This window comes from Myxine glutinosa, chromosome 8 (assembly GCF_964187855.1).
Source record: "Myxine glutinosa chromosome 8, kmMyxGlut1.1, whole genome shotgun sequence".
NCBI classification, from domain to species: domain Eukaryota; kingdom Metazoa; phylum Chordata; class Myxini; order Myxiniformes; family Myxinidae; genus Myxine; species Myxine glutinosa.
In genome coordinates, this window is record NC_136268.1 from 22956068 (window position 1) to 22982761 (window position 26694).

The following is a 26694-nucleotide window of genomic DNA, read 5'->3' on the forward strand; positions in this document are numbered from 1 at the left end:
CGATTCACCCAGACATTGGCCAAATCGCGCTATGCTAAATCATTGATGGAAAGGACACGACGACTGGGATAGATGAAACGACGCAAGGGGTACAGTTCTCAAGACCTCCGGAGGAGGGTATAATTACAGTGGTGGAGAAAAGGGGGTAGATTACAAGGCAGAGTGAGGTAAAGACACAGAAGAGATGGGCACTTAAATACCGTCTTATCTTAGCCCAGACAGACCACGGACAAACGGACAAGGTAGACTTACACAGGGATTGATGGCAGGAAGGGACAGGTAGGTCGATAGCACAAGGTGCACCTTGGCTCGGGGACAGGATAAAGCACGGTCCAAAAGATGCAGGGAGGCCTCACAGCGCTCGGAGGTGGTCTTGCTTGCTCCAAGCTCAGCGCGCATCTGACGTCACCTCCCTCTCACTGCGCATGCTCAGCGGGGAGTGGCACGCCCTCGGCTGGTTGGTTCCGCCCCACTGGGGCCGGTCCGCCGCTTCCATTGGGTGCGGGGGTTACCGGGCTCCGCCCTTGACGAGGAGCTGACAGGGAGCCCCTGTTTGGTAACCCCGTCGAGCACATGTTCGATGGCGGCTCGTTGGGAAGGCCTGGTGCCCTCCCACCACCCCTACCAACCAAGCCGGAGTGAGGACGCGCACTCCCTGCGCTCGTTGTTGTTGTTGTTGTTGCTGAACTGTGAGGAAGAGCTGCGGGGAGGTATTGGGAGGTCCTAAACTTCCTTACGGTGCCATACAATCACATTCTGGTGCAACGAAGGGTCAGAATTAATGGAAACGAATCCTTAACTGACATAGACTAAGAATAACTAGCAAGATGTCCTATAGTTGTCTTACATGAGATGCGGTGAACCTGGGTGCGACATTTAATGGGGGAAATAGGGGGAGGTCGGGTCTACAGTGTTGTTTACAGAAAATGGGACTAGGGAATGGGGGATTGGGGAGAGTTGGGAAGTATTGAGGAAATAGGGGAATATTTACAAGCGGATATGGATGGATGCAAATCCAATATCCGCAACAATATATATGTGAATATATATATATATATATATATATATATATATATATATATATATATATATATATATATATATATATATATATATATATATATATATATGAAAAGGTGGTTTCTTTTTTATATATATGAATATGTATATATATATATATATATGAATATATATATATGAATATGTATATTATATATATATATGTATATATATATATATATGTATATATATATATGAATATGTATATATATATATATGAATATATATATATGAATATATATATATGAATATGTATATATATATATATATATATATGAATATATATATATGAATATGTATATATATATATATATATGAATATATATATATGAATATGTATATATATATATATATATGAATATATATATATGAATATGTATATATATATATATATATATGAATATGTATATATATATATATATATATATGTGAATATGTATGTATATATATATATATATATATATGTGAATATGTATGTATATATATATATATATATATATATGTGAATATGTATGTATATATATATATATATATATATATATGTGAATATGTATATATATATATGTGAATATGTATGTATATATATATATCTATATATATATAAAGTAGAGTTGGCCTCTATCTATGATCTCTAAGATCTCGAGAACCCGTGGACGGATTTGCGAGCGGAAAGTACTGTTCGACTCGGGATGGTCCCAGGAATGTCACGGAGACATAAACATTTAAAAAATTTCGGGTTTTAAAATTAGCGTATTATTAGCACTAGCAGAAGAGAGAGGGATTCGAAGGGAGGGAGCGCAGCGCTTCTAGCGCTTCTGACTACAGCACACCTTAAAATTAAAAAAACTTCGGGTCTACAATCTCTAAGATCTCGAGAACCCGTGGACGGATTTGCGAGCGGAAAGTACTGTTCGACTCGGGATGGTCCCAGGAATGTCACGGAGACATAAACATTTCAAAAATTTCGGGTTTTAAAATTAGCGTTCCCCTCCCCTCCTCTTCCCCCTCCCCTCCTCCTCCCACTCCCGTGCAAAGCCGGGTACCTCTGCTAGTATATATATATGTGAATATGTATATATATTGTTACAGACACGCGGATTAAGATGTTATGATGGGCTGAGCGGAATGGCCGCCGTGTTCGCACAGTTTACCCGATTCCACCTGACGTTGACCAAATCGCGCTATGCTAAATCAATGAAGGAAAGGACACAACGGCTGGGATAAATGAAACGACACAAGGGGTACAGTTCTCAAGACCTCCGGAGGAGGATATAATTGGTGATGCAGAAAAGGGGTAGATTACAAGGTAAGAGGTAAAGCACAGAAGAGATAGGCACTTAGACACAATCTTATCTACCCCAGACAGACCACAGACAAACGGAACAAGACTGACTTACACAGGGATTGATGGCAGGGAAGGACAGGCAGTCGATAGCACAAGGTGCACCTTGGCTCAGGGGCAGAATCACGCATGGTCCAGTCCAGAGATGCGGGGAGGTATTGCAGCGCTCGGAGGTGGCGTCTCTCTTCCTTCAAGTCCAGCGCGCATCTGACGTCACCTCCCTCTTCCTGCGCATGCTCAGCGGGGAGTGACACGCCCTCGGCTCGTTGGCCCCGCCCCAGATGGGATCGGTCCGCCGCTTCTATTGGGTGCGGGGGGTTACCGGGCTCCGCCCTTGACGAGGAGCTGACAGCGAGCCCCTACGTGGTAACCCCGTCGAGCACATGTTCGATGGCGGCTAACCAAGCCGGAGTGAGGACGCGCACTCCCCGCGCCGCCGCCGTTGTTGTTGCTGTTGTTGTTGTTGTTGCTGAACCGTGAGGAAGAGCTGCGGGGAGGTATTGGGAGGTCCTAAACTTCCTAACGGTGCCATACAAACACATTCTGGTGCAACGAAGAGTCAGAATTAATGGAAACGAGTCCTTAACTGACATAGACTAAGAATAACTAGCAAGATGTCCTATAGTTGTCTACGTGAGATGCGGTGGACCTGGATGCGACATTTAATGGGGGAAATAGGGGAAGGTCGGGTCTACAGAGTGTTGTTTACAGAAAATGGGACTAGGGAATGGGGGATTGGGGATAGTTGGGAAGTATGGAGGAAATAGGGGAATATTTACAAGCGGATATGGATGGAGGCCAATCTCATATCCGCAACAATATATATGTATATATATGAATATGTATATATGTATATATATATATATATGTATGTATATATATATATATATGTATGTATATATATGTATGTATATATATATATATGTATGTATATATATATATGAATATGTATATATGTGTATATATGTATATATATGAATATGTATATACGTATATGTATATATATGATTATGTATATACGTATATGTATATATATGATTATGCATATATGAATATGTATATATGTATATATATGAATATGTATATATATGTATGAATATGTATATATGTATATATATGAATATGTATATATATGAATGAATATGTATATATGTATATATATGAATGAATATGTATATATGTATTTATATGAATGAATATGTATATATGTATTTATATGAATGAATATGTATATATGTATTTATATGAATGAATATGTATATATGTATTTATATGAATGAATATGTATGTATGTATGTATATATATGAATGAATATGTATATATATATATATATGAATGAATATGTATATATATGAATGAATATGTGTATATATATATATATATATATATATATATATATATATATATATATATATATATATATATATATATATATATATATATATATGAATGAATATGTATATACAGTATATATATATATATATATATGCAGTATATATATATATGAATGAATGTGTATATGTTTATATGAATGAATGTGTATATATTTATATATATGAATGAATGTGTATATATTTATATATATGAATGAATGTGTATATATTTATATATATGAATGAATGTGTATATATTTATATATATGTATATATATTCATTCATATATATGTATATATATTCATTCACATATATGACCCGGTCATTGTGGCACACTTGTGACCAGGTGTGTTTTGAACTTATATATATATATATATATTTGTGTGCGTTTGAGGTGAATATGACGTCATGGACTGATAGAATGGCTACCCGAGCAGTCCAGAATTTACATCACTTGACTTTTTCTTTCTGAAAATAGTAGTTTATACCACTTACCAAAGGTATATATATAATTATATATATATAAATAAGTGATCGGTAAATTGAAACGTAGATGATGGTAGTACCAAGTGTCTTCAGTGCCTGGAATATTCTCCATTAGATCGTTATTTGTCGTCGTTTTTCAGTGATTACCTGGTGGAGGAGAAGAGTGTGGTACTCCAGAAAAAGGACAACGAAGGTTTCGGATTCATCCTTCGTGGAGCCAAAGGTGTGTTCGTCACCAATTACGTGTACGTAAATGAAGCTTGCCTGTTTGATTTTTGTATGCACGTGGGGAGTTTACTCTTCCCAAACTTCCTTTCGCAGTCGCATTGTTATTTTTCATACCCCGACCGAAGGTGGACGGAGGTAATATTTTCACCCATGTTTGTCTGTCTGTGTATTTTTGTGAGCAGGATTTCTCAAAGTTATGGATGGATTCAGACCAAATTTGGTGGACAGGTTGGGTGTGTGACGAGGACGAATTGATTAGATTTTGGTGAAGATCCAGATACTATAATGTTTTTGGTGATTCTTCACCATTGAGAGATAAGGCCAAAAAACGATATATGGCACAATATCTCAAAAGGTTGTCGATGGATTATTTTTAAAAACTTGGTGAATGAGTAGGTAATAAGATACAATTATAGGTGATAAGAACTAGTCGATTGGATTTTGGTTAAAGTTTGGATGTAGATCCGATCAATCAGTGGGATACAAAACCTAAACTCTTCAGACTGGCAGAGGTATGCTCTCTACCGAGTGCCCTTCTACTTTTTAACTTGTGATGGCGGTGAGTAGTTCGGTGTTTGTATGTCTCATGCCTCGTAGTAAATTTAGCTCTCAGATCAATGAGGCCCTCATGTCATCGGTGGCCTTGTGCCTAGATGGAGAAGCATATTCACGCTTGTTCTGGGAAGCAATAGGCCACAGCAACACTTCACACGGAAGTGTACCACAATCCAAGTTGCTTTCACTACTTTTGGCATTTCATTGTATTTTGCATTCTGCTGCCCATTTGCAAATCGATGTGGTGTATGTGGCTGCATGAAATTGGTGTATTGTTATGTTCACCTGGCCACCATGCAAGGAACAAGTCTGCTCATCTGGATTGCACCACATCCACCAACCCAATAGAAACAGAGATGTTGACTTAGGGCAGGAAGGGGGGGAGGAGGGAGTCTGGGGTTTGCAGAGAGAGACAGAGGTGGGGTTTTGAGTGGTCTTTTACTGTACCTCATTTCAAATTTGTTACATGCACTGAATAATCTGATTCTTTTTCACTTTCTTCATCTTTGGTGTGTGGGTGTTGATAATCTGGCCAATTGGTAATGACTCTGCATCTGAAGTTTGTACTGATAGATAAAAAGGCTTTTTATCTTGTGCAAAGCACAAGTGTGCACACTTGTGCAAAGCTTTTTCGGGCACCGTGGTTGTTGTTGTTTTTGTTGGTCCCCTTTTTGAAGCAATGTTTTACGGCCAGATGCCCTTCCTGCCACCAACCCTGTTTGTCGCCTTTTACGACAAACAGGGAATTACCAGTGAACTGGTACTCAATTAGCCGACCTCGGAAGGATGACAGGCTGTGTTGAATACTTGTGTAAATTAGATATTTCTGTATTTCATTTTTAATTATTTGGTAAAACCTTCTAAAAAAAGAAAAATATAAATTTCCTTTGACATTATGGGGTATTTTGTGTCGATTATTGGCAAAAAGATCTCGATTTAATCCATTATAAATTCAACCTGTAACACACCAAAGTTTGACAAAAGTCAAGGGGTGTGAATACTTTCTGAAGGCACTGTATGTATTATGTGTGCCAGGGATGAGGACCAGAGTCCCAAACGTAACTCCTGACTACGACATGGTGACTAATGTCAGCGACCCTCGGTCCTATCCCTAGCCCTGCCGGGATTAGGCCTGCAAGCTGACTGAGCGTTTTTTGGAAGCTTGAACTTTTGGCTTAGTGCGAGGAGTGGAGGCTCTAGAGTTTAAACTGCCACACTGGCAGCTCAGGGGAGCTTGAAACCCGTTCCGAAAAATGTCAATCAAACGAAATGAAATACATTCTATTTATTTCATAGAATGCAAAACGATACAATGAGCAAATCATGTAAGTATGACGACGGACTTAATTAATGAATAATGACAGACTGAATTAATTAACACAGGCCACATACATCTGACACGAAAGGCCGACAACATCACACACAGAGACCCTCTATATAACTCACGGTAAGGAAAGGGAAGCAAATAAAAAAAAACAATATTCGCAGGGAATTCAAATAAAACGGGATATGAGGGAGGGAATGGAATGGGGTTCAGGCCAGTTTGAAGGGTAGTTTCATTGACACTCGTCAGAGCGGGGCTTGGCGGGAACAAACGTGAATGGACCAGTCCTCATGCTCTGCGATACCTTTCTCCTTTGATCCTTTTCCTTTCCTCAACCTCCTTCATGCAACACAGCAAGTCCTTCAGGAAGTTAATCGAGGTCGAGTGTGAAGCACACGCCTAGTGTGAATACTCCTTCATATAGCACACGCCTAGACCGTTCACAGTATGAAGCACTGATTGTCTCCACAGAGACCCTAAGAAGTGCCTTTTTCCACAGAATACGCTCTTTTCCTTTTTGTCCACCTCCTTCATGCACACTGAATCTTCATAATGTTCACAGAGATCGAGCCCCTCACACCAACACGCTCAAGCCGTTTACGCCACGAGCAAAGATTCTTTTTTTACCGCGCCGCTAAGAGACGCTCTTCTTCTTCTTCCGACTTTTTCATGCACTATCTTGCTTCAATGAAAAAGGGTTGAATCATTTACAAAGCTGGTTTGTGCACCACCACCAACAGTCAAAATCACATTGCGTAAAGCGAATGGATATGGAGTAAACTTTAAGAAAAAGGACAAATAAATATGAAAAGGTCCTATTTGGGATCCCACAGCTGACCTGCCATTTCTATGCAATGCACCCTAAACGACACGAATCGTCTATGCATGCTTTGTAAACGATTGACATTCCCACAAACTTAAAAGTATATATATATATATATATATATATATATATATATATATATATATATATATATATATATATATATATATATACATATATATATATACATATATACACACACATCAACGACATAACAGCGTGACGAGCGCTGTCCCGATCTCCTGTGGACCGAAGTCCTAGACCAAAGCATCACCTCCGACCCAAAGGGTCTTCTGGAGGCCTCAGCCCGGCCACTCTTGCAACAGACAGAGATTTATTCATTGGTCCCCATTGGCTAAACATCAAGCAGAGCCGCCAATCCAGATTTCGGGCTTATTGACCTTGTTTTAGGGCCCCAGTCAAGGCCTGCCTTTTTTGCTTGTGAAAAAAGGTAAAAAGTCAAACATTCGAACAGCCTCGGACATGCACCTTGACCCCATGGCCAAGGCACAACGTCAACAAGGCTGTCCCCATAACAATACACATGCGCCTCAACCCCGAGGGGGAAGCACATGGTCATTCAAACACATGCATCATGCCCCCGAAGGGCCACAGTGCATGGTCATACAGTTGGGACCACTCCTCTCAATAGGAGTAAGACCCCTTAATCCACCAGCAGGGCATTACTCCTGCCAGGTCCGATTTGCACCCTCGTCAGGACGGCATACTGCAAAAAATCTAACCAATGAGGACCAAAATCGTCTATTAAGATGATCAAGGCACCTCCTAGCTTAAATGGTGAGCACCAGCCACGAATTATGTCTCACACGGTAAATACCGCATAACCCGCAAGGAACCAACAGCCTGTCTGCCACACAGACCATCGTTCCCACCAGTGATCATCTTAATAGATGATTTTGGTCCTCATTGGTTAGATTTTTTGCAGTATGCCGTCCTGACGAGGGTCAATAAGCCCGAAATCTGGATTGGCGGCTCTGCTTGATGTTTAGCCAATGGGGACCAATGAATAAATCTCTGTCTGTTGACAGAGTGGCCGGGCTGAGGCCTCCAGAAGACCCTTTGGGTCGGAGGTGACGCTTTGGTCTAGGACTTCGGTCCACAGGAGATCGGGACAGCGCTCGTCACGCTGTTATGTCGTTGATTATTATCCCCGCCGATCGCACCGCACCCCCTGGTTTTGGTTTGCACTGGTGGGAACGATGGTCTGTGTGGCAGACAGGCTGTTGGTTCCTTGCGGGTTATGCGGTATTTACCGTGTGAGACATAATTCGTGGCTGGCGCTCACCATTAAAGCTAGGAGGTGCCTTGATCATATATATATATATATATATATATATATATATATATATATTATAATGATATATAATGATTTATGTACAGTACTTCATAATTCCAGCTTGAAAATGTATATGTTTGTATTATGCATGCCGTGCCTCATCAAAAGCTTCTTCCTCTTCAATTTTTGTTTTTTTTTAATACTAGGTCGGGGCTCTTGTAAGAGCTAACACATAGAACATATAATAAAGGGAGTGGGAGACAAGAGGGGGAGAGAGAGGGAAGCAGAAAACAGCAGAGAACAGGGACATTGGGAAATCTGTGGAAGAGAGAGGGCTGGGACGGGGTACACGGGATAAACAAGATGGACACTACAGGGGATTTCAGGAAAGAAAACAGGGAATTTGAAGGAGGTGAGTTTGGGTTGAAGGTTTGAAAAAAGGAATTATCTTTGCAGTAACGTGGCCTTCCCATAAATGTTGACCACTCGTGCTTCCAAGGTAAAATAGGAAGGTGGGATAAAGGTTTTGTCTTTCTGATCTTACACAGTGTATGTCTCGTTAATTCTGGACCACGTTGCAATCTGGACAGAGTTTCAACCTGCAGGGCCGCCAATTTGAATTCTCACCAGGAGGCTTTTTCTCACTTTTTTTTCTTGTCAAGGTGCTGGTATAAAAAGCTTTCTAAATTCTTGTGCTTTTTATGGTAGAAAGTATGAAATCTATCTTTTGAATCTTTGCAATTGAATATGCATAAATCAATTGTATAAATGTGGAGGAGGATGCAGTGCAAATGGGAAGGCTCTTCTGGTGTCTTGTGTAATGCCGGTCTATCTTTTATGGTCTGGAGACTGGCACTGACAGAGAGACAAGAGAGGCGGCAGGTTTGCGAGAGCAAATGGGTCAGGAGGATTGCGGGAGTGAAGAGGGTGGATAGAAGGAGATTGTATGAATGGAGGGAGGAGATCGGTGTGCAGATGAGCCTTACAGGGAGATTGGCAAAAAATGGGTTGGTGCTGATGGAGGAAGAGAGAATGCAATACAGAGCAGATTGTTGATGTACGAGGAAAATACGTAGGCCGCAGTTGAGATGGGAAGATCGCTTGAGGAGGGATATCAATAAGGTGGAGGTGGTTGGAGAGTGGAGAGAATTGGCTGAAGACAAAGGGAAGTCGAGGAGTATTATGGTCAAGGCAGGGCAGAAGTTTGTTACCATTTGGTCTCACCCCTTATATAGGAAAGAGAGGAGGAAGAGGAAAAACCATAATTGTGTGTGTAAACCAATTGTTCACATCTAGAATATGATTTCAAACATTATCCCATGGCTTTTGTTGCAATCTATTTAATTGAAAAGCACGATGTAAATTTGATCCATCATATTGCAATACCCTGGTGTTGGGCTAGCGGCTAGGGTGTCAGCTTAGGATCCTAGGATCCTGGGTTCGAAACCCGGTCGATCGCTGAATTAACGCCAGGGGGGTTGACTCAGCCTGTCATCCTTCCGAGGTCGGCTAATTGAGTACCAGTTCACTGGTAATTCCCTGTTTGTCGTTAAAGGCGGCAAAAAGGGTTGGCGTCAGGAAGGGCATCCGGCCGTAAAAAAAACATTGCTTCAAAAAGGGGACCGAAAAACAACAACAACCACGGTTCCCGAAAAAGGCCAACCCCCGCTTGCGGGGAAAAATGGCCTCTAAAAGGTGGTTTTTTATATTGCAATTCAACGCTTTCTCTCACATCCTGTGATTGTGTATCACGTGACGTAACCTTTTGCTCGAACACAATCAAATAACTGACCAAATGCAGCACTAGAGTATCAGGAGGAAGCTGGATAGAATTCGGGTTTCAACTGCTACTCCTCTACCCATAAACCCTTGCAGGCGCAGTCAGGTGACCACTACAAAAACTATTTGCAAGATTCATCCCTTCATCAACAGAAGAGAAGGAAGGAAAGGAGACGGAGGACACATAAACAAACAAGAAATACGTCATGCATACCACAATACTTGTGAAATCCCTAAAATACGTTATTTATCTTTGGCCCACATTGACCTCAAAAATAATTGGTGGTTGAATTTGGTGACCTGATATGTAAATCCTCTTCAAATTTCAAGTCGATCGCATAAAAATTGAGGATTTTAGAAATCTGGTGAAGTTGGTGACCTTTGGCCTATGTGGACCTTTTGACCTCAAAGTCAATAGGTTTCTTCCTAATGGCCAACTCTACCATTTGGTGTAGTTTTGTACAGACAAACAGACTAACGCACAAAACCAACCAATGTACTTGAAAAATCTTCGATTTTTCCATGTAATGAATCATGCATAACACACACAAACACACATATAACCACACCTAACCTGACCTACCCTTAGCTAACCACAGAATGTAAACAGCAATTCACCAGCACACAAATCGATACACAGGCCCTCTATTTGTAAAGGAATTCCCCTTCCTGGAAATACTGACACACTTCCGGTTTAATTAACGAATTACAATTTTTCAAGGCACATGAAAGATGTAGAATAGAAAGAAACAGATCAAAGAACAACAACGCATGACCTAGCCTTCAGTAGTTACTCCACAAGTCTCAAATGCTGCAACAAGTAAAAGCTACCTGAGGTCCATCAGCAGAGAAGCAAAGTCCACACAGCGTCAGTATGTATATGGTACAAACAATGCGAACATCAAATAACTGACCAAATGCAGCACTAGATTATTAGGAGGAATGCAGAAAGACAAAGATGGAATCATCAGGAGAAACCTGGATAGGATTTGAGTTTCAACTGCTGCTCCTCTACCCTCAAACCCATCCAGGTGCAGTCAGGTGACCACTACAAAAACCATTTGCTAGATTCACCCCTCCATAGACAACACCAGCAGAAGCAAACCGATGCACCGATATATTCTAACCGAGGATAATCCTTATTGACCAAATTTAACATTTGCTGTGACTCATTCGAACAGTATTTTACATAAACGAGTCCAACGCTGTCTTTATGAAAATTTTACGAGTGCAGTTTGTTTGAGATCCAGACTGTCTGCGCACCTCAACTCTTCTTCCTCACTTATCCCGTCTATGGAACTTCCTTCCAGAGGCTGTTCTGTCTCGCTCTTCCTGCCAAGACTTTTTAAGCAAGCAGTGCACCGCCAGCCCACTTCGTGTCATCCCCCATCTTGATCCTTGGTCTTTCTTTCCCCCCGTTAACCTTTCCTAACCCAACCAGCAACCATCTTACTTGCTTGTTTCAGTGTTTCCTCCCTGTGCTCTTTTTCCTGTTTATTCCCTTGATGTGTGGTCCCACTGTCAGTTCTACCTTGCTCTTCCACGAGCTTCACTCCTGTAAAGAAAAAAACAATTACAAAATGGCTTTGTGTGGCATTGGTGTTGGCTTAGCGGTTAGGGTGCCGGCTTGGGATCCTAGGATCCTGGGTTTGAATCCTGATCGATCGCTGAATTAACGCCAGGGGGGTTGACTCAGCCTGTCATCCTTCCGAGGTCAGCAAATTGAGTACCAGTTCACTGGTAATTCCCTGCGCTTTCGCAAGAGGTGACTAACAGGGTTGGCGGCAGGAAGGGCATCCGGCCGGAAAACATTGCTTCAAAAAAAGGGGACCACGGTGCCCGAAAAAGGCCAACCCCCGCCCTGCGGGGAAAAATGGCCTCTAACGGTGTTGTTGTTTTTTGTGGCATTGTTGAGCTGTGTCCATCGGGTTCCTTTCGGAACTTGCTTGTTTATGCTTTGCGGGACTAAACATAACATAGGACAACGACGTCTTTCTGATATAATGGATCAAGAAAAGAAGAAGAAGAAGAAGGTAAGGTTCCATGGGATGCACTGATTTTTTTTTTCACCGGCTGCATATTTGTAAGAACAATACCCAGATAAACAACAGACGTTCTGTCCGGCCTCAACACTGCTTTGGCCGTGGGCCCAGATGGCATCATTGCTCTTGTTCTACAATCCTGCTCCACTCCTCTTAGTTCACTGTGCTTTTCAATCTTTCCTTCTTCCTTGACCAACTTCATGCTTCATGCTCTTCATGCATTACAAGGATATTGGTGGACTACACAAACCATGATAGTAGATGGGACTTGAATCGAGTCCCAGCATCATACGCCCACTGCGCTCAGAGACGGGAACACCAAGACCAAGAGGCAAATCATGTTATTTGTGTTCAACTGTTTTTCCATATTTTAATTTTATTTTAGAAAAACCACACCTGCTCTTTTACCTTTTTTCTCTATGCATGGGTCTGAGGTTATGGAGGAGCTAATCGACCAAGGGCAGCAGGTTCCCACAATTCCAAAGAGTGCCAGGGGGAAGGATAACACAAGAATGAGTAACAATGTCCTGGGGAGGATCATAATTGATAAAAAGAAGAGATTGTGTATATGCATGGGTGAGCACATCTGAAAAATGGGTTTCTTTAGGATCAAGTGTGGCCTGAGGTGGCATGAGGGGGGCAGAGGTAGGAGAGGCAGGAGGAGCAAGCACAGTTGAGAGACTTAATCAGTTGGATTCCACCAACTTGGGCCTCATAACCTTTCAAACCCTTAACTCAGATTGCCAGCAGAACATGAGATAAGATGTTATCTTGAGCTGAACTGATTAGTTTGTAAGAATATTCTTTGCTCTATTTTATATTCATCACGGGTCTAAACTTTGTTTATTTGCAAATTATTATCATTTCGTATGCAGCCTGTAGCTTCCGTTTGCATCATTGCTGGGAGCATGCCGATGCAGTGCCCCCTGTTTTCCAGTTAGCTGGTACTCATTTTGCCGACCTGGGAAGGATTACAGGCTGAATCGACCCACCTGGTATTAAGGGCATGGCAGGGGTTCAAACTCAAGACCCTAAGATCTTCAGTCACCTCAACTGTTAAGCCGACACCATGCTTTATTGCAAATGAGCGATCGTGTCCTGTTTCCTTGTTTGACATAGTGTCGCTCCTCGACGTTGAAGTGGTTGAATGTTGATTGTCTGAATCTGAAAGACAACAGATGATGGGTTTGAGTGTTTGTACAAACGTCCTATAAACATCAGGAAGTTGTGCAATTAAGGGGCGTGTGTTCTCAAAAAATGTCGGGAAGAGGACTTGTCGCGTGTGGGAGTGCAAAATGTTTGTTGAACCACCACAAATATCCAGAGAACATTATGGTTCCTGTGTGCCCAGGCCCTTTGTCATCACAACAATTGTTCTAACCAATTGACGGAGGTATTCTGAAGGTATTCTGACCACGAGAGAGGAAATGTGAAGCAATGCTTCAGGTGCAAGGCCTCCTTCAAAGCAGGAGGGTTAGACAATGCCGCACTCGCTTTAACGAAGGGCTCATGCCCAAAACGTCACATTCGTATAACCCTGTCGACATTTTGTTAAAACTCATCCTTGTTCTTTCACCGATGCAGAATGAATCCTTATAAAGACTGTGTTCAGTAACAGTTTTGGCCATAGCTCCTTGATCTCACCTTTCTTTTTCTCTCCGATTTCCCACCCTCCACGACCAATGTCCACAGCCGACCTTCCGATTGAGGAGTTCAGCCCCACTCCCGCTTTCCCTGCACTACAGTATCTGGAGGCAGTGGATGATGGCGGGGTGGCCGCACAGGCTGGACTTAAGACCGGTGACTTTCTCATTGAGGTGAGGTCTTGCATCACTACCGTGTCACCCTCACGAATAACCAGACAAAAACCACACAACATGTTGGGGAAATTGTGATGGTGGTGGTTGAGTGCATCCTCTTGGCAGAGCTTTGGGTTGCTCACGACAAGTTGTGAACATTTCTGTGGCTATTAATTAATCCGGGGCAGTTGTCCATTCTGTCCGCAGGGTGTAGGGATTTCTGCTGAGCAGCCATGAGGATCCACCGCACAACTGAGGGCAATGTAACAACCTTTTAGCCACTCAACCTTCAAGCCATTTGCAAAATTGTGCCGATCCTTGTTTTCATGTAATTATGTGTCATTCACCGCTGCGGGTCAGATTCCCATGGCTGCTCAGCAGAAATCTCCACACTGCGACAGATTGGACGCCTGTCCGGGATTCTTTCTTGGCCACAGAAATGGTCACGACCTATCGTGGTGATTGCCCCGACGCTCTGGCAGGAGTATGAGCTACCACCACCACCACCACATTTCCACAAACTCAGTGATGCAGATTGGCAGCAGGTGGATTGTAGAACATTTACTCCCATTGAACAAGTAGATGAAATTCCTGAAAATTAGATCACTCGTGGTGCTCCTTTAAGGGAGGCAAGTAAATGATGGATCCGTTTCCTATATGCATGTGTAAATGGGTCATTATCCCATTGACCATTGGCCTCAAGACTGTGATTCCTTCTCTTGCAGGGGGGAGATGGTGCTACATGTGTAACGTTGGATTGCCTGTGATGTCCTATGTTTGTATGGATTTGCAAAAAGTAATTTGGATTCTGTTTCATTTATTGGAGAATACCGCTCTTCCAGAAAGTGCTGGGTATTTTCGGTGTCCATGGCACTCTCTGCTAGTGTGCGGAGCAGCAGCGTTTGGGGTCATATCCGGATTTTGTAGCAGTTTAATTATCTTTTACTGCAGGTTTCTCATTCTATTATCTCGGTGCAGACGGCTCGTTTCCGGCTCCTCGCCAGTGTCGTGACTCCATCTTTGGTCCCGTTCATTCATAGCAGAGCTGGTCTTGCCATCGTGTTTCATGTGGCTTCCCACTGTTATTTCATATTTAGCAACATAATCTGGCGTAAAAAAAAAGAAAGTAAATGTAATCGGAATCCACAGCTGCCAAACTAAATGGATTGTTTTTTATCCCTCATTCTTCCTGTCCTGAATATAAATGTACTAACCCCTCCTCTCTCTCTGGCAAGAATGAGGGATGTTATTACCTCTGCCATCAGAGATCGATGGGGGTTATGCTTTCACCCCCGTTTGTCTGTCTCTGTGAGCAGGATATCTCTAAACGTTTTTGATGGATTCAGACAAAACATGGTAGACAGGTTGGGTGTATGACAAGGACTAATTGATTAGATTTTTGTGACGATGCAAATCCGGATCCGAATACTGTATTTCTTAAGTGATTCTTCACCATTGAGAGGTCAAAAAGGATATATATCACGATATCTCAAAAAGTTATGGACAGATTCGGATGAAACCTGGTGGGCAGGTAGGGTGTGTGACATGATGAACAAGCATGATGTGTGTGACATGATGAACAAGCATGATGTGTGTGACGTGATGACATTAGATTTTTGTTTAGGTCTGGATGCAAATCAGGCGTGTTGATGAGATACAAAGAATAAGCTGTTCAGTTTATTCTTTGTCACACACCCTACCTGGTCGGCAGGTAGGGTGTGTGACATGATGAACAAGCATGATGTGTGTGACATGATGAACAAGCATGATGTGTGTGACGTGATAACATTAGATTTTCGTTTAGGTCTGGATGCAAATCAGGCGTGTTGATGAGATACAAAGAATAAACTGTTCAGCCTGGCAGAGGTTTGCGCTCCACTGAGTGATGTTCTAGTTACCTCTGCCACCGAAGGTGGGTGGAGGTTATGTTTTCACCCCTTTCTGTTTGTCTGTCTTTTGTTTGTCTGTTTGTTACTTGGCAAAAAATGTTTTTGTTTTTTTGTTTTTGCAAGTATGTTGATCACTCCGGTTTGTGTGTGTGTGTGTGTGCGTGCTTGTGTGTTTGTTTGTCCGCTCACTTATACTTGCCAACAGGTCACAATTTTAAACCGATCTTCACAAAACTTCACCAAAAGGTGGAGTTCGTGTCCGACAAAATCCTATATATTTTTGAGGTCAAAAGGTCAACATAGGCCAAAGGTCAACCACTTTTTTCCAAATTTCTAAAATCCTCAATTTTCATCCGATTGACTTGAAATTTGAATAGGATTTACATATCGGCTTACTGAATTAAACCACCAACTATTTTTGAGATGATTTTAGGCCAAAAGGTCAACATAGGCCAAAGGTCAACCACTTTTTGGGGATTTCTAAAATCTTCAATTTTCATCCGATTGACCTGAAATTTGAATACGATTTACTGAGGATTTTATAAATCCGGCTACTCTAATATCAGCAAACTGATTTCAACAACCAACTATTTTTGAGATCAGCATAGGCCAAAAGGTCAATATAGGCCAAAGGTCAACAACAATTTCTAATTTCTAAAATCCTCAATTTTCATCCGATTGACTTGAAATTTGAATATGATTTTCATATCAGCGAACTGAATTCAACCACCAACTATTTTTGATATCAACATAAGCCAAAGGTCAATCAATTCTCCCGGTTTTCTAAAATCCTCAATTTTCATCTGATTGACTTAAAATTTGAAAAGGATTTTGATATCAGCTTAGTGAAACCAACCACCAACTATTTTTGATATCAACATAAGCCAAAGGTCAATCAATTCTCCCGGTTTTCTAAAATCCTCAATTTTCATCTGATTGACTTAAAATTTGAAAAGGATTTTGATATCAGCTTAGTGAAACCAACCACCAACTATTTTTGAGGTCAACATAGGCCAAAAGGTCAATATAGCCTAAATTTATAAAATTTCCCATTTTCATCCGATTAACTTAAACTTTGAAGACGATTTGCATATTATGTCACCGAATTCTACCACAAATTATTTTTTAGGTCAAAAGGATGCTCTATTGAGTGCCATTCTACTTTGTTCTGTTATTCCAAGTGTCGCTCGATAAGTGATTTTTCATTTGTTTGTTTGTGAACAAGATATCTCAAAAAGATTTGATCGGATTTGGACGAAATTTTATGGAGGGGTTGGGTATGTGATAAGGACGAAATGATTAGATTTTGGTGAGGATTCGGATCCGGCTGCTCCAATTTTTAACGTGAATCTTCACCATTGGGACAAAGGGCCAAAACGGCATATAGCAGGATATCTCAAAAGGTCATGGACGAATTCGGACAAAACTTGGTGGAGAGTTTGGGTGTGTGACAAGACTGAATCGATTCCATTTTGGTGAAGGTCTGAATATGGATTAGGATGTGAGAATTATTTACTTTCCAAAGTGATTTTTCTCCATTGAGAGATCGGGTGAAAAGCGATATATAACATGTTATTTTAAAAAGTTGTGGAAGAGTTATGACTAAACTTGGTGGACGAGTTGGTTATGTGACAAGAACAAACCGATTCGGTTTTGGGTCATGTCCGAATCCAGTTTCGGCCTATCAGTGGGATACAAAATGCAAACTGTTCTGCTTGGTGGAGGTATGCGCTCTATCGAGTGCAGTTCTAGTTCGTGGATGCATCTGTCTGTACACAAAGCTAGGCAGACATGTACCCACCTGGAGCAACAGGATGAGGCAAAACGGTTGGGATGGACTTATTGGGCCGCTCCTGGACGCATCACGTTTACAGACAGTCAACCCAAGCTGTGCAACATGTGCATGAAATGGTGTGGATTTCGAAAGCAAAACCAACTGTTGTTTCAGTGATAACTGGTTTTGTTATAATTCGCCTGCACAGAGAGGACGCCATCATAGCTTGCTCAATTGTGCACATCGCACTGTTTGGCCTGAATCAGTGATCGAGGATATGGGAAGAATGAATGATGAAATTGAGACTCTGCATAATTTGGAAATCCACACGATCTTTGCCTGCCAATCAAATGGTTGCTAAAGCTCAACAGAATATCAGCACCAAGTGCACAACGACCCTCATCCCTCTACACAAGGGGAAAGGCGACCCTCTGGACTGTGGCTCGTATCGAGCGATAGTCATTGGAGCATGGAATGAAGGTATGGGAAAGGGTGTTGGAGAGGAGGATAAGGAAGAAAGTGAAGATCGACAAAATGCAGTTTGGATTTATGCCAGGAAGAGGAACGACAGACGCACTCTTTATTGTGAGGCAGTTGCAGGAGAAGTACATGGAGATGAGGAAGAAGTTGTTTCTTGGGTTTGTTGATCTGGAGAAAGCATTCAATAGGGTTCCACGCGAAGTAGTGGCATGGGCATTGAGGAAGTTGGGAGTGGAGGAATGGTTGATCAGAGTAGTCATGGCAATGTACGAGAGAGCGCGCACAGCTGTACGGACGAAGGACGGGAACAGTGGTGAGTTTGAGGTGAAGATGGGAGTGCATCAGGGGTCGGTACTAAGTCCACTACTATTTGTAGCTGTGATTGAGGTGCTGGCTCAGACCGTAAAGGAGGGTTTACCGTGGGAGTTGTTGTATGCAGATGATCTGGTGTTGATTGCGGAAAGTATGGATGGACTGAAGGAGAAGATGAACAAGTGGAAGGAATGTATGGAGACAAAAGGTCTGAAGGTGAATATCGGAAAAAACGAAGGTGATTGCAAGTGGTAAAGCATGTGTGGTGAGGTGAAAATAACTGGGAAGTGGCCGTGTGCTGTGTGCAGGAAGGGTGTCGGAGTGAACTCCATTCAATGTACAATGTGTGCTGAGTGGGTTCATCAAAAATGTAGTGGTCTGAGAGGGTCATTAACCAGTGTGGCAGCTACATTCAAGTGCAAGGTGTGCACAGAGGGAGCTGCAGATGGAGGAAATGTTGAGTTGGATCTTGGAGACGGCGTGAAGCTGGAAGGTGTGAAAACATTTTGTTACCGAGGAGACATGCTGAATGGAGAAGGTGGATCAGACTCTGCAACGGTTGCTAGAGTGAGATGTGCATGGAATAAGTTTTTGGGAACTGAGTGACGTGCTGACGAGGAGGGGAGTGTCATTGAAGCTGAAGGGAAAGGTGTATGCTGCATGTGTGAGAAGTGTTATGATTTATGGGAGCGAGACATGGGTAATGAACGTAGAGCAGCAACGAAGGCTGGAAACGGTGGAAATGCGAATGGTTCGGGGGATGTGTGGAGTATCGTTGAGAGAGAGGAAGACAAATGATGAATTGCGAGAGATGATGGGAATAGAGCCTGTGATGGATGCTGTGAAGAGACAGGTTGAGATGGTTTGGTCCTGTGTTGATGAACGATGAAAGTGACTGGTTGAGAAGAATGATGGAAATGAATGTAAAAGGAAATTTAAAAAAAAGAAAAAAAAGTCGAGGACGGGGAAGACTGAGAAAGACTTGGCTAGAGGTGGTGGTGGAAGAAGAAATGCGGGCAAGGGGGTTAACAAGGGGAGATGCAGAAAATAGGACAAAATGGAGAAGATTGTCATGGGGCCCGCTAGGCTAACCCCCGCTCTAGCAGGGAAATGGCCTTAAAATGCCTGCTGTTGTTGTTGTTGTTGTTGTTGTATGCAGATTGTCTGTCGAATACCTGGTGTTTTGAAACATTTGTACAACACCTTTTTTAGGATGAGCAGTTCATTGATCTGTCACAAAATGCAGACACGGATCCTCAATTGAAATTGATTATAGCTTTCATCACCGTGGGCCCGCTTGTTTCACATTCCCATCCAATTGCACGGCTCATAATGCTGGGAAACCAGGTGGAAATCACGTGCACTGTTTGTCGGTTACATACCAATGTCCTTGTAATGTAAACCCATGTGAAAATACATCGACGTCCTTGTCCTATAGGTGATATATATATATATATATATATATATATATATATATATATATATATATATATATATATATATATATATATATATATATATATATATATATATATATATATACACATATACACACACACACACACGTGTGTGTGTATTTCTCTCTTTCTCTCTCTCTCTCTCTCTCTCTCTCTCTCTCTGATGTACAATACTCTTCACAGAGCGTTCGTGCTGCCGAATGAGCTTCCCACACAAGCATTATACTGGGTGGTTTGCCATTGCCTTCCCAGCAGTAGTTGGAGCAGGAATTTGATCATGGTGTTGGCGATAGCTCGCCTGCTCTTCGTGAATGACCCCCATGGGTCTTTAAACTCCACCAATAATGCTGGCAGAAGGGACGCCCATTTAAGGTCCATCTGAGCGATGAATCACCCTGCCTGTGAAACACCAGGAAGACAATTTGTAGCTGGGTCGGGATTCAAACCCAGGCTAGAAGCTTAAAGGTTTGCGTGTGCGTGTGCGCATACTTACCTCGAGGCCATCCTGCCAGCTTGATGTATATGTATAAGCTCCCTCAAGCATCTTTAGCACTGTCGGAAAAACAAAAATTAAAAACCACAAATTATTTTAAGGAAAAGTTTAAATATTTCATTTTGTGGCTTTCGACCAGTAACTAGTAACTCCCAGCCTTGTGACAAAACCTTTGCAAACTACATGTGTTCTGCTTGTTTGGTGACCTGGCGAAGCCGCATGGCAAGTTATGTGTATAATTGTAATATTATACAAGTTTTTCACAGCTGTGGCCTATTTGTGAAGTGTACCATTAGCAGTTACGTAAAGTAAGGTAAAAGCCTTGTCATAAAAGCTTCACTTGACCCTGCAACTGGTACTTTGTCCCGGTGGACGAGCGCCTGACAAACACGTTTTCTCCTTCAGGATAGGTTGTTGTCGTTTCATACCATTGAAGCAGTTGTCTCAGAGCAGTTTGTTGCTCCAGACAGCTAACAAATAATGCTTAGCTATTAATTTGCCAAATCGATTATTCCACCCAATAATAATCCATAAATTCTGATCTTCATACTCCCTCCTCTCCTTGCCCTCCACACTTTCCTGACAACATTGATGCCCATTCCGTTCTTTTATTTTACTTTTGAATTTGGCAAAAAACGTATTTGCAATGTTCCCCATAAAAACCCAACGCAGTGATATTCACACGCAGGTTCCAAAAAAATTAACGTCCGACATAAGGGAAAAAAAAATCTTTGATTTGCCATAAAATGTTAGCGTTTGAGTTTTGGGAATGTTTCATCCATCCTTTCATAGCCTATATCCCCAATATTGTTTAGGAGGCTGGAAGGATCGAGAAAAATTGTTTTGGGTACTTGTAAAAGCTACCCATTGTCAATAACACAAGGTGATACTTGGTGGTTTCAATCATTAGGTTGGACAGGCAGGTGGATCACAATGTGTTGGAATCTACTCGGGAAAGAATCGCACCATAAGATTAAGGATGTTTTTTTTCCCCACAGCATGTAACACAATTATTACCTCAGCCACAGAAGGTGGATGGACCTTACGTCTGTCTGTTTGTGAGTAGGATTTCTCAAAAGGATATGGCGGATTCAAACAAAATTTGGTGGGCAGGCTGGGCGTGTTACAAGGAAGAATTTTTTTGATTTTGGTGAAGATCCGAATACGGATCCGCATCTGAGAATTTTTTGAAGTGATTCTTCACCATTGTGAGATGGGTTGAAAAGGATATACTGTCGGACACCCACATCCGTGGGGGATACGTTGCTGGAAAATGCCGCAAATGTGGGGGCATTGTTTCAATGGGAAAAGGGGATAGGTTCCTGGCAGTTCCTGATTTCAGGAAAAGCCACAAATGTCGAGGATAATCCTGGAATATCGAGGAAATTCCTCGAATGTCTAAGGAAATCCCACGAATGTTGGGGAAAATTGCGCGAATGTCGAGGAAAACCCCGTATGTTGGGAATTGCTTCAACTGCTAAAGGTTGTCAATTGTGGAGAACGCAGAAAGAGGTGGCTGATTTCTGTTTAGCGGTGCAAGGAAAGAAGGTTGCATGTTTATTGGTCATGCATGTCTGAAAGGACAAACAGTAAGGGTGGCTTGCTGAATCTAAATGAGTGGAGCGGGCAAGTGTCACCGATGGAGGACTTCGGCTGATAGTTATTTAGAGTGATGCCCATGGCAATAATGGCAGAAGAGGGATAAAAAGATGCTCTGCGTTTCGCCAGGTGCTGAAGCGTGTCACATTCGGCGAGCTGTCTCCCACTAGCCGAACAGCCGTAGACGACACTTGATCAGGAATTACAAGAACAGATGGAGCAGCCCCACCCAAAATGTGACGGTACTGTTCAATCATGGGGCAAACTTAAGATTTTTATAAGTTCAGAACCTGAAAAGAGATAAAATGCTTCAGTTTGGAAAATAAATACCACTTTCCACAAGGCCTTTCTGGCATGAGTTTTATTAATGTGCTTCCAGGAGAAGTCTGAGGAACTTTCAACTCCCAAAATACTGTTGGAAGAAGTCCATGTTGGAGATGCACCCAAACATGGAACGAAGCAACAATGGTGGTAACTTTATTACCTCCACCACCGAAGGTAGATGGAGGTTGTGTTTTCACCCCTGTCTGTTTATGACGAAAATAGAAAGTTTTGGACATATGTCGGTCTGTCTTGTTTGTGTGTTTGTCTTTGAGTGCGATAACTCACGAACGCTTTCAGCTCTCTTCGTCAAACTTCACCGGAGATTTCTGAAGGAAAAAAAAAAAAGTGAGGCTGTCAATGTTATGTGACAAAATCAAAAGTCAAGGTGACAGTGACGTCATTTGCATAAAACGGATACGACCAAAAGTGTTTGTGCTCCGTGACGCCAACCTTGACACAAATGAGTTGGAAAAATATGACCTACAAATGGATAATGGAAAAGATATCATCAAAATGACCAGGTTCAAAGGTCAAGGTTCTCTATTTTTTGTCATACCTGTCATACTGATGCCTTCTTGTTTGTCTGTGAACAGGATATATCAAAAAGTTGTGGACAAATTGAGACAATACTTGGATGTTGGGTGTATGACAATGACCAAATTCATTTGATTTTGGTGAAGTTCTGGATACAAGAAGCTTTAAAAAAAAAAAATGTAAGCGATTCTTCACGATTGAGCGATAGGGTCAAAAGCGATATATAACATATTTCAAAACGTTGTGGACAAATTCAGATGAAACTTGGTGGATGAGTTGGTTCGGTGACAAGAACGAGCCGATACGATTTTGGTTCAGGTCCGAATCCAGATCCGGCCTATTTGTGGGATACAAATCGTAAACTGTTCAGCCTGGCGGAGGTATGCGCTCTACCTCGTTCTGTTCTAGTTTGAGATGAGGTTGTCTGGTTAGGGTGCCTTCACATACACGGATTATTCTTACGAGTCCTTACGGATCGCCAACTCGTAGTTAATCGCAAGCATCCGTAAATAACGGAAGATGATTTTTGACATGTCAAAAGTTGTTGCGAGTTGTGACGAGTTATCTACGGATACCAGCGAGTTATTTACGGATGCTTGCGATTGACTACGAGTTGGCGATCCGTAAGGACTCGTAAGAATAATCCGTGTATGTGAAGGTTGCATTACATGGAACAAGGTTGTTTGAACCCTTTTCCACAGTGGTATGGAGATGAGATTAAGGGACAGTTGAAAATACAGTAAGCAGTGAGTGAATGGGAAGAAGACAACTGGGATTTATAGTTATCTGAGGAGTGGAGAGTGACATCATTAGGAACGGAGCGGATGGAGTTTGTTGTGGTGTAAAAAAAAAAAAGCCATTAATGAAAACCAAGCACAAGATGGATGAGATGACAGAGCCCTGCGGGACTCCAGAATTAATGTGAAACTTCTTGGAGAGGACACAATTCACACAGAAATAGGGTGCCCTGTGTTGAAAGCTTTCCAGCCAGGTGATGATGAGGCAGAAGAATTCCATTTATTATTAAAATAAAATATAAAAAAAACATTATCAATGCTCATGGGAGAGCTAGAACACAGAGCAGATCAGGATGCAACATAACAAAAAGTACAGCAGAAAGAGGAGGGGAAAATGCCAACAACAGGCCGAGGGATAAATTTGGGGGGTGACGCAAAATTTGGGGGATGAGGGTGGAGGAAGAGTGGGGGCAGAGTTTAACGGTGTAGAAGAGATCATTGTTTTGGATTGCAGATGATCTCAGATGATGAACAGCTATCTCAAGACCTGGAGGGAAGAATGAGATTGAAGAGCGTGTGGAAGTTAATTCCACAGGTGGGAAAAAGAAGAACAAATGAGCAAAGGTGAGCGGTGGTTTTAGATTTTGGAGGTTTCACTAGGAGGGGCTTTGCTGGTGGAGCACGCACGTCGTGCAGACACCTGGTGGTGCAAGACCAGAAAGTAGGCAGAAGAACATAGAGACCACCGACCTTTCGGCAATGGCGAAGTGATAGGCCCATAGACTCGTCTTCATTGCAGGGCATTACAATGATCTTGAAGGCCTTGGTTTCCATGGCATCAAGTTGAGCAAGGTGTGAGGCAGGGGCGCCAGCCGAGAGGGGCGATTATAGCATACGTGACATTTGTCAGGATTTAAATGTCGAGATCGAAGACCTCAAGGGAAGGAAGAAGAAGAAGAATCAGAGGAAGAAGAACAACAATGTTTAATAAAATCGATTATATACACACGTGTGGAACGAGGCTCAAGAATGCGCCGCCTACACGCAGCGGGCAATTCCTCAAGACACTCGCTAAAAAATAAGTGGAAAGGCATTTCATTTATAGCAAAATATTAGACAAGAATCTGCGCTAAAGACATAGCACTACTGGGCAATAAGGACAACACCTCCCATTGTCCCGTCCTCTAGAAGGTCAAATTTAGACAACAAGATGTAAGCATAATGATAGGCTACGCTTTTTTTGGCTATCTATCTAAACATATCAGACCCGAGCGCAGGCCGAAGTAAATATTCTTATACACTAGGCTAAATGGTAGATGAAGATTGGATACGTCCTTGGTTTAGGAGACATACTAAACACTACGAAGATATATAATTAATTATTCCCTTTGTGAAGGAGGCGTTTGGATGACATCTTTTTTCCTGTACGTGGGTCGAGAGCATTTTATCTACTGTTTGGCACATTCATTCAAGGACTAATTTACTAGGCTAAGGATCCACCCTGCACGTCGAGCCTCGAAACCACATTTTGTCCACTCACCTCTGCCTGCAGTTGAGTTCAAATCAGTCTTCAGAAGCACGATATATAATTTCAGATGTTATGATCAATTGAGTCATTTAGTTTAAACCTTAATGGCTGACAGTTCCTTCCTTTGTCTTTACAAGACAATTCCTTGGAAAGACACCAAATTCATCAATTAGTTACATGCCAGGCACGACATAGCGTCACGTATGCTCAAAGAGAGATACCGGCCCTAACTGGTCGTCTAACATTCAACGTATGAATTGTTAGCCATAATTCGCGACGACGGCGCCTGGTTTGAGATTGCTGCCGCCCGCCAGATTCCGAATCCACCCTCGCTGCAGCGTAAGTGCGACCCGGTTGCCAGCCAGATTAAGGGGCCCTCTTTATGCAAGTGAGGTCCTCGCGAATTAGGGCAAACAATCGACGTTAAATGCCATCAAGCCTTGTACATGTGATTTGCTGGGTGGTGTAAATGGTGGTGAGGGTGGTTCTTCCGGATATCCCAGATACATGTTTTGCCATCCGCTCCTTACTGCTGGTATAATAGCAATGATTTTTAAAAGAACCTACACTTTCTAAATCACAGGTTAAATCATCCCAACTAAAATCATAATCATTATCAGAATCCCAAGCATCAAATAGGTTCATCGTTTTCCCCACATACTCCTTCCTTTTCTGCCGATTCGTTCCATTACTAATGCGAAACTATCTATTAGCCAATCATTCATAATACATAAGAGGCGTTAGCCAGTCCACGCAAGAGAATTTCAACACAAATATTACAGTCATCACAAACATCGATGCAGGCATTAGCCAGTAGCCCGTTCCCACATGGGATTTCAACACAAATATCACAGTCATCATCACAAAATTTAATACAAAATTCTGAAGCGCTGGTCACATCTGCCTTGTTGAAGGACCCATTCAGATCGACGGCCTCTGTGGTCAAGATCATGGTTTTCCAACGGCGGTTTCTTCATCGTCCATCCTGAAAAATACTTTCTTACACACACCATGATCAATTCCTAGCCCCCCCGTCCCACTAATTGGCATTTAGTTACCTTATCTCTCAGATGGTTGGCTTATTCATAGCCGCATTTCCTGTGTCGTGTCTGGAAATTCAAATGCCATATTTACTTTCACTAATTTCCGAAAATACCTTCCTTTTAATCATCTTCCCTACATTTAATAATACATGATTTACCAAATTTACCTTGGGAAAAATGGATCCCAGATAACAAGTCCCTCCCCACTGTTCGGGTAGGTATGGATATGCTTTATTTCCGCAAATAAACATTACTCCATGGGGTGGGATAAGGGCCGAGGCCATGCATTTACTGATCTCAACGCGGGTGGCGCTTGGTGTTCCCCAAGATATGGTTAGCTTGGTTACGTTATGCTGGGCTTGGTCATCTATGGTTATTACAAGGGGGCCTCCCTTTTTCTCTCCATCTGGTGTCG

The 26694-nt window shown here is 42.1% G+C and overlaps 1 protein-coding gene across 1 annotated transcript in view; it reads left to right on the forward strand.

Annotated features, from left to right (window-relative positions):
- The window catches only part of LOC137432284 (SH3 and multiple ankyrin repeat domains protein 2), a 910319-nt gene that overhangs the window by 724670 nt on the left and 158955 nt on the right, over positions 1-26694 (forward strand). Inside the window, 2 exon segments of the mRNA XM_078782990.1 lie at positions 4403-4485; positions 14003-14127. Coding sequence (XP_078639116.1) covers positions 4403-4485; positions 14003-14127 — 208 coding nt within the window.